Source organism: Rattus norvegicus, chromosome 16 (genome assembly GCF_021556685.1).
Source record: "Rattus norvegicus strain SHRSP/BbbUtx chromosome 16, alternate assembly SHRSP_T2T, whole genome shotgun sequence".
NCBI lineage: Eukaryota > Metazoa > Chordata > Mammalia > Rodentia > Muridae > Rattus > Rattus norvegicus.
In genome coordinates this window covers 40,516,174-40,531,592 of record NC_141549.1, presented here as the reverse complement: position 1 = coordinate 40,531,592, position 15,419 = coordinate 40,516,174, and the positions used below count along the sequence as shown (strand labels likewise).

At 36.0% G+C, this 15,419-nt stretch overlaps 2 protein-coding genes across 1 annotated transcript in view; one reads left to right on the top strand and one right to left on the bottom strand.

Annotated features, from left to right (window-relative positions):
- Window positions 1–15,419, bottom strand: part of Erich1 (glutamate-rich 1) — a gene marked incomplete at its 5' end in the record, with an annotated part of 52,793,804 nt that overhangs the window by 43,132,771 nt on the left and 9,645,614 nt on the right.
- The window catches only part of Glra3 (glycine receptor, alpha 3), a 648,639-nt gene that overhangs the window by 625,769 nt on the left and 7,451 nt on the right, over window positions 1–15,419 (top strand). Inside the window, exons 8-9 of the mRNA NM_053724.5 lie at window positions 1,454–1,597; window positions 3,115–3,159. Of these exons, the coding sequence (NP_446176.4) occupies window positions 1,454–1,597; window positions 3,115–3,159 (189 nt within the window). The remainder of the gene's footprint in view (window positions 1–1,453; window positions 1,598–3,114; window positions 3,160–15,419) is intronic.

Genomic DNA, 15,419 nt, shown 5'->3' with positions numbered 1-15,419 from the left:
TACTTTTAATACTGAACACAATTCTTAAGTACAGTTTTTGATGGGTCAGCGTCTGACAGCAGGTACTTCCTATTGGTTTGGCCTAAGAGCTTGGGAAGACCTCATTTACATATTCGGGAGCAGAGTCCTGTTTCTTTTTTTTTCTCCATCTTTATTAACTTGAGTATTTCTTATTTACATTTTGATTGTTATTCCCCTTCCCAGTTTATGGACCAACAAGACTGATCTGTCCTGAACCTGTGTGACCTGTAATCACATCCTCATTTGTGGAGGAGGGGCTTGGGGAATTGCCCTACATGACTGGTCTGTCTCAAACCTCTCTACAGGGGTCTGAGGAGTCTCAGCTACACAAATGTGCCTGTCGTCCCTTTTAGGGTCTTCCGGGGATTCGACCTATGTTGACCAGGAATCAGGGTACCTTTCACAGCCTGTTGCCTCACAAACTCCAGCATTTATTTTTAGCTTCTTTGTAAAAATCAGGTGTCCTCTGATATGTGAACTTATATCTGAGTTTTCAGTTCAATTCTACTGATCTATATATCTATTTGTATGTGCATACCATCCTATTTTTATTAGTGTAGCTCTTAATATACCCTGAAATCTGGAGCGGTGATATTTCTGGCAGTTCTTTTACATTTTTCAGGATTATTTTAGCTCTCTTTGTTTTTGTTTCTTCCTTTGTTTGTATATGAAGCGGAAGATTTTGATGTTCTTGTTAATTGCTGTGGAGAATTGTGTCTGATTTTGATGGGGATGGTGTTGAAACTGTAAGTTACTCTTGGAAGAATGGGCATTTTTACAATATTAACATACTGATCTATGAACATGGGAAATATATCTATCTTCTAATGTGTTCAATATCTTTTTTCTTTAATATCTTAAAGGTTTTATTACACAAATGTTTCACTTGCTTGATTAGAGTTACCCCATAATGGTTTTTGAAGTTATTGCAAAAAATAATGATCCTGATTTTTTTTCTCATTCTTGTTTGTCATTATTTAGGAAAGCTGCTAATTTTTGCATGTTAATTTGGTATATTAATACTTTGCTGAAACTATTTATTGGCTGTAGGTGTCTTCTGGTGAAAATTTTAGAGTCCTTTATTCATAAAACCAAATTGTCTGCAAATAAATAAAATTTGACTTCCTTTCCTATTTGTATCCCCTTGAAGAAGTTTCAGACATAAATATTTCATCTTTATTTTCTTGTAATTTAGTTAATGCCTAATATGAAAATAATAGCAAAATATATTCAAGTTCTAAAATTATGATTAATCCAGAAGTTTATAAAATATCATATCCTGACAGTTCTTAGTAAATATATTTTTCATTTATTTTTCTAACTGATCTATAATTTATATTCATAATCATAAAGTAACAATCAGTACTGTTTTTAAAGGCAGTAGCAATGAAAGTCAATTTTCATGCTCTTTTTTTTTCCCTCCCCTGACCAGGTGTCCTATGTCAAGGCAATTGACATTTGGATGGCAGTGTGTCTCCTTTTTGTGTTCTCAGCACTTCTGGAGTATGCAGCCGTGAATTTTGTATCAAGGCAACACAAAGAACTGCTGAGGTTTCGGCGAAAGAGGAAAAATAAAGTAAGTGATTATTTTATTGGGTTCAGTGGGATATCAATTTGCAGTATAAACTGATTTGTTTCATTTAATGCAAATGTACAAGAGGAAAATTCATACCAAGGACTAAATAAAGTAATATCCTTTCAATTTTATTCAGTCAAAAAAATGTTAGGATGAGTGCAGGAAGAAACTGTAGTATTGAATTATACTTAAGGAACATATATGATGACACAAACCAAACCTTTTATGCTTCAGTTGATAAACTTCTCACTTGCAATAATAGAGTATTCCTGATATCATTACTTAATACAGAAATCAAACTTAATTATGAAAATTGTCTCTTTTTATAAGCTAACTAATTTGCTTCCACATAATACCACGGAAGTATTGATAACATGATGAGGTCATGCTATTAAGTCTCTATCTGCTAAAGTCCAGTTAGTATTAAATGAATTCTAAGGCAACTGACTTCCAAAACATATCAGAGACCGAGTAAGCATCTTCAAGTGCCTGCAGGAAAGGAGCATTAACATGGAGACAGTATTATATTGGACATAAAACAATATTAAATTTTTCATTTGTTAAATTTGCATGAAAAAATGTTACCATCCGTATGTTGAAATGCACTGTGATGAGATTAACTTTCACTTTGCCACCTTCCCCTGGACTTTGGGCACTTAAGTCTGAGTCCTCCTCTTTCTCTTTTTCTCCCTGGTCCTCCACCACTTTCCCATTCTGCCTCTCATTCCTCCTCCTCTTTCTGCTCTTCTTCCTATACCACCTCTGTCTCCTTTGCTCCTCTCCCTTTATCTTCTGCCCTCCTCTCCCTTCCTCCTTGCCTCCCAACCCCTTCTCTCCTTCCCTCCCTTTCTCCTCACCACATCTCAGGCAGCAAGCAGACTTTTGCTGCCCTTTCTCTCCTGATTCTTAGACTGAACATAAACAGTGTTACAGAACCAAGCCTTAACAGGGCCTTTTGTTCCTGTTAGTAATTGAGGCAATTTTTCTAAGCATAAATTGTCTAATAGGAAGAATGCTAGCTCATACACACTCAGCACTAAACTTCACTGAATAATGAAATAGTCCACAGATTTGATATTAAATTCTGGTTCATCTTTTCAATATTGTTTTTGACTAAGATGCCTCTTTATTCAGTTTTACCACACGTAGGTGTGAGATAAATTATTCGCTGCATTTAATGTCTGTTACTCTTTGACTCACAGCAAAGATGCTAAGATTAATATTCTCAATGACTGGCGTTCCAGGGAAAGCTAGAAATAATAATGGTTTATCATTCGCTCATCATGATTTGAATACTCAGAAAGCATAAATGATTAAGGGTTATTAATATTTAACACAGAAAAAGCTACTTATTTTGATTGAATACTTTTGGATGGATACTTAGCATTTGTAAACATTAATGAATTGTTTCATATGTATGCTAAAATGGTGTATATGATTAAAATCAACTGTGTAATTATACGTGACTTGACTCTCTGGTTTCTCAATCCCTCTTGGTCCACTTTACCTTCCCACAGACAGAAGCTTTTGCACTGGAGAAGTTTTACCGTTTCTCAGACACGGTAAATGTCTTTTTAAACTCTAAATAGAAGAATGTGATCATCTAGAAAAAGCAGACAGCATATTCTGCTCCGAGGCAGTGTTTGGTGGGGAAACACAGCGGCTTCCAGACATAAAACTAAGCAAAAACCATTTCCCTTCGTCTTTTCTAAGAGCTATATTCTTCTCTTTCCTTGCTCAACAATAGGCTAAGTTAGTTATGATGCATTTACTTTGACCAAGTTCCAAGTTATTTAACTGGTTAAGGTGAATTTAAGCATATATATATTCTTGTTATAATCTCTGCAGGGAGGAAAAATGATAGAAGTAGGGAAAATTAACTTCAAAAGAAGTGAGAGCTGGGTGTGGTGGAACACATCTTCAATCCTAGCACTAGAAAGAAAGAAGCATGCAGATTTCTGTGAGTTGTAACCAGCCTAATCTACACAGCAAGTCCCAATCCAGGCAGAACTACACAGTGAGACAAACTGTACCTCAAAAACAAATTAACTAATTAATTAATAATACATAAATAAACACAAGACAATAAATAAGTGAAGAAATAAATAGTAAATTAATTATTGTGCAACTCTAAGAGCAACTGTACAAGGACCTGGAAGTGAGTTTCAGAATGCTTTGTCCAGCCTGAGTATCTTTAGAATCTATTCATTATGAGTATGTGCAGGAAATTAACAATTTTATTTTAGTGAAAATATCTTTTCAAATTTATAAACATAAATATGTAAAGATATCATAAAGATACACATCTAAGCACAATATGTAAATATCTAGGAAAGAACTCTAGAGTATTGGTCCATGGTCCATAGGTAATTTATTAATGTACCAAAGCCAAGAATTTGTTCCATGAAATTACAGTAAAATAATCTAGTTTGAGAAATTGAAAGTTTGAGGGTAAATTATATATTTAAAGTGGCTTCCAAGATTGGGCTGGGCATTCCAGTTAAGAATCTAGCAAATGAAATAACATTAAATGAATACTTTTACCATCTCAACTTTCATATATACTATCTTTACACAGTATTGCTTTAAGGTATTCTACTGGCTAGTTTCATGTCAGCTTGACACAAACTAGTGATCTGAAAGTAGGTAAGCTTGACAGAGAAATGCCTCCATAAGATCCAGCTGTAGGGTACTTTCCTAATTAGTGATTGACAGTGGAGGTCACAACGAGTTTTGAGTAGTGCCATCTGTGGAGTGATGGTACTAGTTCTATAAGAAAGCAGGTTGAGCAAGCCATGAAAGTCAGTCAGTAAGCAGCACCTATGGCTTCTATCTGCATCAGTTCCTGCTTCTAGGTTCCTTCCCTGCTTTTATTCCTGTCCTGACTTAATTTTGAGTGATGCACTGTGACATGGAAGTGCAAGTCAAATAAACTCTTTCCTCCCTGCCTTGCTTTCTTTGGTCACGATATTTTATCACTGAAATAGAAACTCTCACTAAAACAAGTACTTGCTGAGTTCTCCTAGAATCTACAGTCACTTGACTAGTTTACTTTGTAGTCTAATTTATATTTTACTTGCTAGACCCAATATTTCTTGTTTTTAATCTGCGAAAAAGGTCATAAGATTTATTGACTGCAACAATTCTATTAGAGGCTTTTTAATTTCTGGAAATCTGAATAGCCAAAAATGATGACTTAAATATAGAATTATATACATGTGTAGAGTAATATGCAATAAATACTATAAGCATATGTAAAATCTAATAACCATCAGGGCTTACCAAATTCTTCATCCTCTTATTCTACATATTCTACTTTGAAATTCTCCAAGCAATCTCTTATAATCAAAATAAGACCAAATTAATACAGAGTGTCTATTTTCATAAGCACCAATTTACATGAGTTTCCCTCCTTGTGCTCATTTGAAAGGATAACCAAAGTAAACAAAATTGCCTACTTATAGAAAGTTTGTCACAAGAAGAGCTCTTACAGATGGAATACCTAGAAATATTGATGTATAGTTTAGTACATACTTGAATTTTATATGTAATCTTTGGAATTTTGCTTCTTTTCTATTAGAGGTACAAAAAAACCACTTTGTCTACTTGGAGGAGTAAAATTTTGCACTTATATCCAAATTTCCCCACCCCACACTGTCGTTACCTGCTATGTGCTGACTCCCACTGCGCCATGTCATAGATGCTACCTCCAGTGCTGTATGTGTGTGGGTGCATGCATGATCTGAAAAAATTTTGATTAGGGTTTATTATTCTTAAGTATGGAAAGATCCAAAGATACTGTAGTATTTCTGAACAGGAGCTAATCTGTTGAGAGCTTTGAGTGACACGGGACTGCTTCAGTGCATTTCATGTAGCTTCCTACCCATTACACTAGTGATGCAATGCTTTGCTAGGAGAAAATTCATTTGCACAATATTCTACAACTTCCGTCTTCTTATTATCTGCATATGCAAATAAATTATGAATGAATTAGTATTTTACTTAAGAAGTTAAGAGCAAAGTTTGTGTTTACCTAGGCCAACAGTTGTCTTTATAAAACACAGATATAATTGACTGCATTTTGAAATTTTCTTTAATCACATAAAATTGCTTTTATTGCAAATTTATATGTTGTCTTACTTTAAAATAGCTCAATACAACTTTTAAGTGTATTAGTGTGTAAATTATTTTTCTGTCTTGTGTTTTGTCAGGTCCAGAGTCTTAAAACAAATACAAATTTTATGTGAAATGTATTGTTTGAAAAGATGAAATCTCATGGCTGATGTTATATGTTACCTATATACATAAAGTCATTTAACATGTTCTATTATAGATTAATTTATGCTATATTCTAGACTTAATGCTTTCTATATAGGTATGACCTCCAATTTTTATAAATACCTTTAAAAGTAGATTATCAATCATTCATATTGAGAAATTTTCCCAAGAAAATACTTATATGAGAAACTAAACTTTTATCTTCTTCAGTAAAACAGAATTATATGATTTTGATTATTTCTGAAAACAGCTATTTGGGACTTAATGTTAAGCAAACTACTCCTTTGAAGTATATATTGTTTAACAATTCATGAAAATCACATTCAATAACGTAATGTAGGGCTAGCAAAATGTTTTTGTAGGTGAGAGTACTTAAGATGAAAATGGATGGTGACCTGACCTGAGTTTTATTCTCAGAACCAAAGTGAGGAAGAGACAAGAACTAAGTCTCCCAAGTTGTTCTCTAACCTCCACCCCTGTGCCATCCTATGGTGCACACACACACACACACACACACACACACACACACACACACACACACACACGAGAGAGAGAGAGAGACAGACAGACAGACAGACAGACAGAGAGACAGAGACAGAGACAGAGAAACAGAGAGACAGAAAGACAGAGACTGAGTCAAGAGAAACAGAGAGATGAGAGAGAGTGAAAGAAACAGAGACAGAGAGACACAGAGAGAATTAGCAGGTAAATTTAAAATAATTCAAAGTAAAGAAACAAAATGACATAATCCCTTTTTACTTCAATCTAAACCTCATCAGAATTGCCTCTATCTCAAAGTTAACTAAAATATGCATGTTGTTTTTCTACCTACCATCTATTCTAATTTTATAACTCTTGACAAATAATTGCTATCCACTGTTAGAATTTAATATATTATCCCATAAGTGCGAATATACTTTTTAAATGTATCTTGTGGACTTCTCTTCTTTCCCTTAAAATATCTATACTCTGTTTACATAATTCATCTAGGTCCTAAACATTCATCTTTTTTTTTTTTACATTTTTTTTTTTATTAACTTGAGTATTTCTTATATACATTTCGAGTGCTATTCCCTTTCCCGGTTTCCGGGCAAACATCCCCCTCCCCCCTCCCCTTCCTTATGGGTGTTCCCCTCCCAACCCTCCCCCCATTGCCGCCCTCCCCCCATAGACTAGTTCACTGTGGGTTCAGTCTTAGCAGGACCCAGGGCTTCCCCTTCCACTGGTGCTCTTACTAGGATATTCATTGCTACCTATGGGGTCAGAGTCCAGGGTCAGTCCATGTATAGTCTTTAGGTAGTGGCTTAGTCCCTGGAAGCTCTGGTTGCTTGGCATTGTTGTACTTTTGGGGTCTCGAGCCCCTTCAAGCTCTTCCAGTTCTTTCTCTGATTCCTTCAATAGGGGACCTATTCTCAGTTCAGTGGTTTGCTGCTGGCATTCGCCTCTATATTTGCTGTATTCTGGCTGTGTCTCTCAGGAGCAATCTACATCCGGCTCCTGTCGGTCTGCACTTCTTTGCTTCATCCATCTTGTCTAATTGGGTGGCTGTATATGTATGGGCCACATGTGGGGCAGGCTCTGAATGGGTGTTCCTTCAGTCTCTGTTTTAATCTTTGCCTCTCCCTTCCCTGCCAAGGGTATTCTTTTTCCTCATTTAAAGAAGGAGTGAAGCATTCACATTTTGATCATCCGTCTTGAGTTTCGTTTGTTCTAGGGATCTAGGGTAATTCAAGCATTTGGGCTAATAGCCACTTATCAATGAGTGCATACTATGTATGTCTTTCTGTGATTGGGTTAGCTCACTCAGGATGATATTTTCCAGTTCCAACCATTTGCCTACGAATTTCATAAACTCGTTGTTTTTGATAGCTGAGTAATATTCCATTGTGTAGATGTACCACATTTTCTGTATCCATTCCTCTGTTGAAGGGCATCTGGGTTCTTTCCAGCTTCTGGCTATTATAAATAAGGCTGCGATGAACATAGTGGAGCACGTGTCTCTTTTATATGTTGAGGCATCTTTTGGGTATATGCCCAAGAGAGGTATAGCTGGATCATCAGGCAGTTCAATGTCCAATTTTCTGAGGAACCTCCAGACTGATTTCCACACAAAGACACAACAAAGAAAGAGAACTTCAGACCAATTTCCCTTATGAATATCGACGCAAAAATACTCAATAAAATTCTGGCAAACCGAATTCAAGAGCACATCAAAACAATCATCCACCATGATCAAGTAGGCTTCATCCCAGGCATGCAGGGATGGTTTAATATACGGAAAACCATCAACGTGATCCATTATATAAACAAACTGAAAGAACAGAACCACATGATCATTTCATTAGATGCTGAGAAAGCATTTGACAAAATTCAACACCCCTTCATGATAAAAGTCCTGGAAAGAATAGGAATTCAAGGCCCATACCTAAACATAGTAAAAGCCATATACAGCAAACCAGTTGCTAACATTAAACTAAATGGAGAGAAACTTGAAGCAATCCCACTAAAATCAGGGACTAGACAAGGCTGCCCACTCTCTCCCTACTTATTCAATATAGTTCTTGAAGTTCTAGCCAGAGCAATCAGACAACAAAAGGAGATCAAGGGGATACAGATCGGAAAAGAAGAGGTCAAAATATCACTATTTGCAGACGACATGATAGTATATTTAAGTGATCCCAAAAGTTCCACCAGAGAACTACTAAAGCTGATAAACATTCATCTTTAAAATCTTAATCGTAATTACGTTTGGAACCAATGATCCATACATCAAGCATGTACTCAGTTCTGAGGCTAAGTCAGATGGCATGTATAATAAATGCAGAATTCTCCTACAACTACTGTTCAAAGAAATTCACATTGATGCTTGAATTTCAGCTAAAGAATAGTTTTATTGACTATACTTGAACTTTCTTAAGATTTATTTTTGAAACAACATGGAAAAAGTTACAGGTATAGTAAATTATATTTTCTTTTGATCTCTTGAAGTAAGCAATTATTGTATTTAGTAGCAATATTTTAAATCCACGTATTTCAAAATCAACTAAATGGAAATTAATCCAACTGCCTTTCTCTGTCACTTATGTATTTGAAAATAAATTTATAAAAATTTTTAAACAAGTAAATCTTATCTATTCGTTAACTGTGTAAAGAATGTTGGAAAAACATCAAATAAGATAGAAACATTAAGGTGAAAATTGTATATGTAACGTTATTATCCCTTACCATACTTCACTCTATCTTACTACAACTATCACTATATCCTGCTGTCTAAGGTGCATAATATTTTACAATCATTCTGTGGCAATTTTCCTATTATTGTCATTTTCATATTCCAAATTTATATTTTTAACTTGTCATTTTAAAGACCTGGAATGAGATACAAAGTTCACTCTGGTTGTTCTGAGCTCACATGTAAAAGAGTATATTATTGTGATGACAGAAATGAGGGAATTTTGCTGAATGTCCACATCTAGGCTGCGACTTTCAGTCTGTATTTGCCATTTCAATCTTCAATATGTAGTTATTTAAGTTGCCCTTCAATGCGAGGCTAGAAATAAAGAGAAAGGGTCATTCAAATTTTCAATGTTGTTTTGATGCATAATCACTAATACGTTGTTTCTCTGCTCCTAATTTAAAAAGGGGTTTTAAGTCTTCTTATGAAAATAAATTATATAGTAATTAAGTGGCATTTTAAATTTTTATTATCTTACTTTGAAAAGAATAATATAGAGGTTTATCTCTGGGAAAATACAAATAAATTTTTTATTTTACGTTTTTGATCGTTGATTTTTCTCTTGCTTATTTTGAGCCCATTTGATTCACTCTTTGTCCTATAAAAATTTATGTACTTTTAAGTTATAACATACCTTAATTTTATGATCACTTCAGTTACTCAAAACTAAAATGAATTTCATAATAAAGTAATTTGGTTCATGACTTCTCTTAGTCTGTCTACGTCTCTGTTTAATTTCTGTTTCAATGATCTGTCCATTGATGAGAGTTGAGTGTTGAAATCTCTTACTATTATTGTGTGAGGTGCAATGTGTGCTTTGAGCTTTAGTAAGGTTTCCTTTATCTATGTAGGTGATCTTGTATTTGGAGCATAGATATTTAGGATTGAGAGTTCATCTTGGATTTTTCCTTTCATGAATATGAAGTGTCCTTCCTTATCTCTTTTGATGACTTTTGGCTGAAAATCAATTTTATTCTATATTAGATTTGCTACTCCAGCTTGCTTCTTTAGACCATTTTATTGGAAATTTTGTTTTCCAGCCTTTTATTCTGAGATAGTGTCTGTCTTTGTCTCTGAGGTATGTTTCCTGCATGCAACAAAATCTTGGGTCCTCATTGTGTATTCAGTTTGTTAATCTGTATCTTTTTACTGGGGAATTGAGTCCATTGATGTGTTGCGATGTATTATGGAATAGTGACTTTTATATTCGCATTTGGATGTGAGATTATGTTTGTGTCCTTGTTTTCTCTTTGTTTTGTTGCAAAACGATTAGTTTCTTCCTTTTTCTAGTGTGTTCCTTGCCTCCTTGTGTTGGGCTTTACCATTTAATATCCTTTGTAGGGCTGGGTTTATAGAAACATAGTGTGTAAATTTCATTTTGTCATGGAATATCTTGGTATCTCCATCTATGTTAATTGAGAGTTTTGCTGGATACAGTAACCTGGGCTGGCATTTTTGTTCTCTTAGGGTCTCTCTGACATCTTTCCAGGATCTTCTGTCATTCATAGTCTCTGGTGAGAAGTCTGGTGTAATTTTTTTTTTTTTTTTTTTTGGAGCTGGGGACCAAACCCAGGGCCTTGTGCTTGTTAGGCAAGCGCTGTACCACTGAGCTAAATCCCCAACCCCAGGTGCAATTCTAATAGGTCTGCCTTTATATGTTACTTGACATTTTTCCCTTACTGCTTTTAATATTTTTTCTTTGTTTTGTGCCTTCGGTGTTTTGATATTATGTGACTGGAGGAGTTTCTTTTCTGGTCCAATATATTTGGAGTTCTGTAGGCTTCTTGTATGTTTATGGGCATCTCTTTCTTTAGGTTAGGGAGATTTTCTTCTATGATTTTGTTGAAGATATTTACTGGTCCTTTGAGTTGGGAGTCTTCACTCTCTTCTATACCTATTATCCTTAGGTTTGATCTTCTTATTGAGTCCTGGATTTCCTGTATATTTTGGGCCAGTAGCTTTTTCCATTTAACATTATCTTTGACAGTTGTGTTGATGATTTCTATGGAATCTTCTGCTCCTGAGATCCTCTCTTCTATCTTTTGTATTCTGTTGGTGATACATGTATCTACGGCTCCTTGTTTCATCCTTTGGTTCTCTATATCCAGAGTTGTCTCCCTTTTTCTTTCTTTATTGCTTCTATTTCCATTTTTAATTCTTTCACCTGTTTGATTGTTTTTTCCTGGAATTCTTTCAGGGATTTTTGTGATTCCCCTCTATAGGCTTCTACTTGTTTATTTGTGTTTTTCTGCATTTCTCTAAGGGAATTCTTCATGTCTTTCTTGAAGTCCTCCATCATCATGATCAAATGTGATTTAAAATCTAGATCTTGCTTTTCTGGTGTGTTTGGATATTCAGTGTTTGGGTTGGTGGGAGAATTGGCCTCTGATGATGCCATGTAGTCTTGGTTTCTGTTGCTTGGGTTCCTGTGCTTGCCTCTTGCCATCAGATTGTCTCTGGTGTTACCTTGTTCTGCTATTTCTGACAGTGGCTAGACCATCTTATAGGCCTGTGTGTCAGGAGTGCTGTAGACCTGTTTTCCTGTTTTCTTTCAGCCAGTTATGGGAACAGAGTGTTCTGCTTTCAAGCGTGTAGTCTTTCCTGTCTACTGTTCTTCAGCTGTTCCTGTGGGACTGTGTCCACCAGGTAGGTCACTTGGAGCAGGAAGGTTGGTCTTACCTCCAGTCTCGGTCCTAAATCGCTCCTCGGGGGTGACTTTCAGCTCTCCTTCTGGGAAGCAACCAGAAGGGCCTGTCCTACTTTCTCTGAATCCCTGTGCACAGGGTCCCAGATTGTGCTAGGTGTGTTCCTCTAGATTCAGAAATGTGGGCAGAGAGTGGTTTCTGCCTTCCCGGGCCTGTCTGTCCCTCTGAAGGTCTTAGCTCTCCCTCCCACAGGATTTGGGTGCAGGGAGTTTTTTGACCGGGTCCCTTCAGATCCGGATGCAGTCTGGACCACCAAGTATCCCTTTTTTAATGATATTGTTTGATATTCATCTCAGATAAAGATTTAGATAATTACAATACATCCACTTAAAACTATACTAAGAACAAGCTTTTCACAGATTAGGCTCAGACCTGAAGTAGCAATGTGTCGTTCAATTGCACAGGGAGGCCAAAGTCCCCTCTATATTCTCTTTATTCCTACCTAGAATCTTCATGATCACTGATACCTACAGCCATACCCAGTCACTTTGCCACCCCTCTTCTGCCCCACCCACTTCTCTTTGTCTCTTCTTATTGTTTTCTTGGTTCTTTCCAGTATTTCAAAAGTGCTTTTGGTGCTCTTGAACACTCCATTTTAAATATTGTTTTTTAATCTTGGATTCCTTAATCTTGGATTTCCTTAATCTTGGATTTCCTTAATCTTTCATCATCTGAAATTTTATCATTAGTTCCTGTATCAGTTTACCTGATTCATGAAACCATGAATCACATAGAGGTCTGCTAAAGCTACAAAATGACAAAAATAATTACACTGTAACTATTTTGCCCTATTTGGTAACTCCTGGAAATATCTGGATACCAAGAACTAGAATTATAGTCTGAATTTATAGATGAAGTAAATACAAAGTACACACCTACCCCCAAAAATTAGCATTAAGAAGGTGAATGACTTCAATTTGCATGTTGCACAAATGTTGAAAGATCAGGTTGGACTACTAAAGTCAAATTGTTATATTAAAACTAACTCTGTCTATTTCATACTTATTAACATATAGCTCACATGTTTTTGTGGGGCAAAGTATACTGCAAATACTGGAGTGTCACCATTCAGTGTCATCAAAACTAAGAAAAATATTCTTGCAAGTTCTTACCTTGAACCATGTCAGAAAACCTCTTTCTTCCTTTGCTGTTTTTTTTAAACTGCCAATTGTCTCCAAATTCATGAAGACAGTTAATTAAGAAAGAAATTATTGGATCTTCAGAGAACTTTCTCTTTAATTTTCATCTCATTGTTCTTCCACATAATCCTTCACTAGGGGATAAATCTGTGCCATGTATATCCCCATAATGAGACTCAGGTCCAATAATTTGTCTAAAGTAACTTTATTTCCCCAGACATAACTGTTGTCTTGGAGGTTTCTGCTAAATAGGCTCACCATTTCTGGTTCCTTATGAACTCTGGCTGGCTATTTCAATTCTGCTGTTCTGGCTCAACCTCATCTCCAAGCTGACTGGTTCAATCTGACTTCTCCTAGATTCTCTCTAAATTATTCTGGGTGGCCTCCAACAAAGTCTGGCAATTTGTTCTAATCTGGCTCCTTTCTTTTTAAATTGGATATATTTTTTATTTACATTTCAAATGTTATTCCCTTTCCTAGTCTCCTGTCCATAAGCCCCCTATCCCCTCCACGCCCCCGATAAGGGTGCCCCCGTCTACTCCATCTTACCCCCCCATTCCCCTGCACTGGGGTTCCAACCTTGGCAGGACCCAGATCTTCCCCTTCCACTCGTGCCCCAACAAGGCTATTCTATGCTACATATGGAGTTGGAGCCCTGGGTCAGTCCATGTATAGCCTTTGGGTAGTGGTTTTCCATTTCTTCTTAAAAGGGAGAACAAAAATATCCATAGGAGGAGATATGGAAGCAAAGTTTAGAGCAGAGACTGTAGGAACAGCCATTCAGAGCCCGCCCCACATGTGGCATATATATATATATATATATATATATATATATATATATATATATATATATATATATATATAATCTCCACCAAAACTATATTAGATTAATGAAGCTAAAATGTATATGCTGAAAGGGACCAGATATTGATCTCTCCTAAGAGACACAACCAGAGCATGTCAAATACAGAAGTGAATGCTAGCAGCAAACCACTAAACTGAGAACAGGAACCCTTTTGGGGGAATTAGAGGAAGGATTAAAAGAGCTGAAGGGGATTGCAACCCCATAAGAACAACAATGCACACCAATCAGCTTCTTATTCTCCATTTTCAACTGCCTGTGCTGACCTACTCTGAACTGAATGGACTCAGGAACAAACTCAACTCCATTGCACTGCACTGCACTGTACTCACTGCACTGAATCCCACTGACTGATGAACTCGTCCTTCACTGCTCTTAAATAGTCTCCCTTTCTTTCTGTTCCTGTGAGAATTGGGTATATCCTATCTCCAACTCATTCTGTTAAGTCTTTCACTGATTCATCACTTTGTCTGCCCCTTAATTAGAAACCACTGTTAGGGATTAAAGATTTCCACTAAGAGTGTGTCTATATTGCAGCCAGAAAGATTAAAGGTGTGCAGCGTGTCTATATTCCAGCTGTATAAAGCAGAACTAGATGTCTTTAGATGTCGTCAGGGCAGCCATGTTGCTGGATAAAAATTCCTCTGCAAAAACTGTCAGTACATCTTTTGCTTTTTTAAACCCAGAGCAGATGAACACCAGATTCTTCTTAGAACACATCAGAACAAAACTTTCCAAGCTATTGAGTCAACACAGTTCTAAAGTGTCTCTTCTGTTTCCACTGCTGACATTTAGATTGAATGTTCACTCAGACTCCACATCATTCTTTTGACTCATTTTACCACCATCCTCACCTTACAGGAATCAGAGCTGTTTCTCAAGAACACATAGGTAATCCAAGCACAATAGTCAAGGTGTGTGCAATTGCCTTTACATACAGAAGTTTCATACTGTGTTTTATTCACTGGCTAAAGATCTATAGGTCTAAGTACAGCCTCTCATGGCTGTTCCATGCTTGTGAAGTCTATTTCTCATTTAGTTTAATTTTATGTTCTTAAGAAAATAATGACTTAGAGCCCAGGGGTCATTCTCAGAGTACAATAACAGCTCAGGACTGATGTTAACCCACTACATAAAGTAAGTTAGATATAACAGAAAGAGTTGTTTGTTCACTCATTATATTGCATTTCAAGTGAAAAACTTTTACTTGAGAAAAGCAGCAGTGGTCACAAAGATTTTAAAACAAATTGTCCAGAATAAAAAGAAAGATAGTCAGTGAATTCTGTTTTGCTAAGCATATATTGCAGAATCATGAAATCTTAGTACTTTGATAATGATCTTTCAAATTGCTTCCACTGCTGTGCCAATTTTGTCTAGTTTAAAGATGTATTTTAAACCTATGGTTTCATATAATTTAAGTAATACATTATATTTCAAAATTATGTGACCTACACATACAATATTAATTATTGAGACAACTCATATTTCTACTTGGGAATGCAAGCACCAGCATAATTTACTAAACCCTAAAGATGATAATATACCATATAAAGATGTAAATATACCATTTCCACAATAAAATTGAAATCATATATTCTTTACT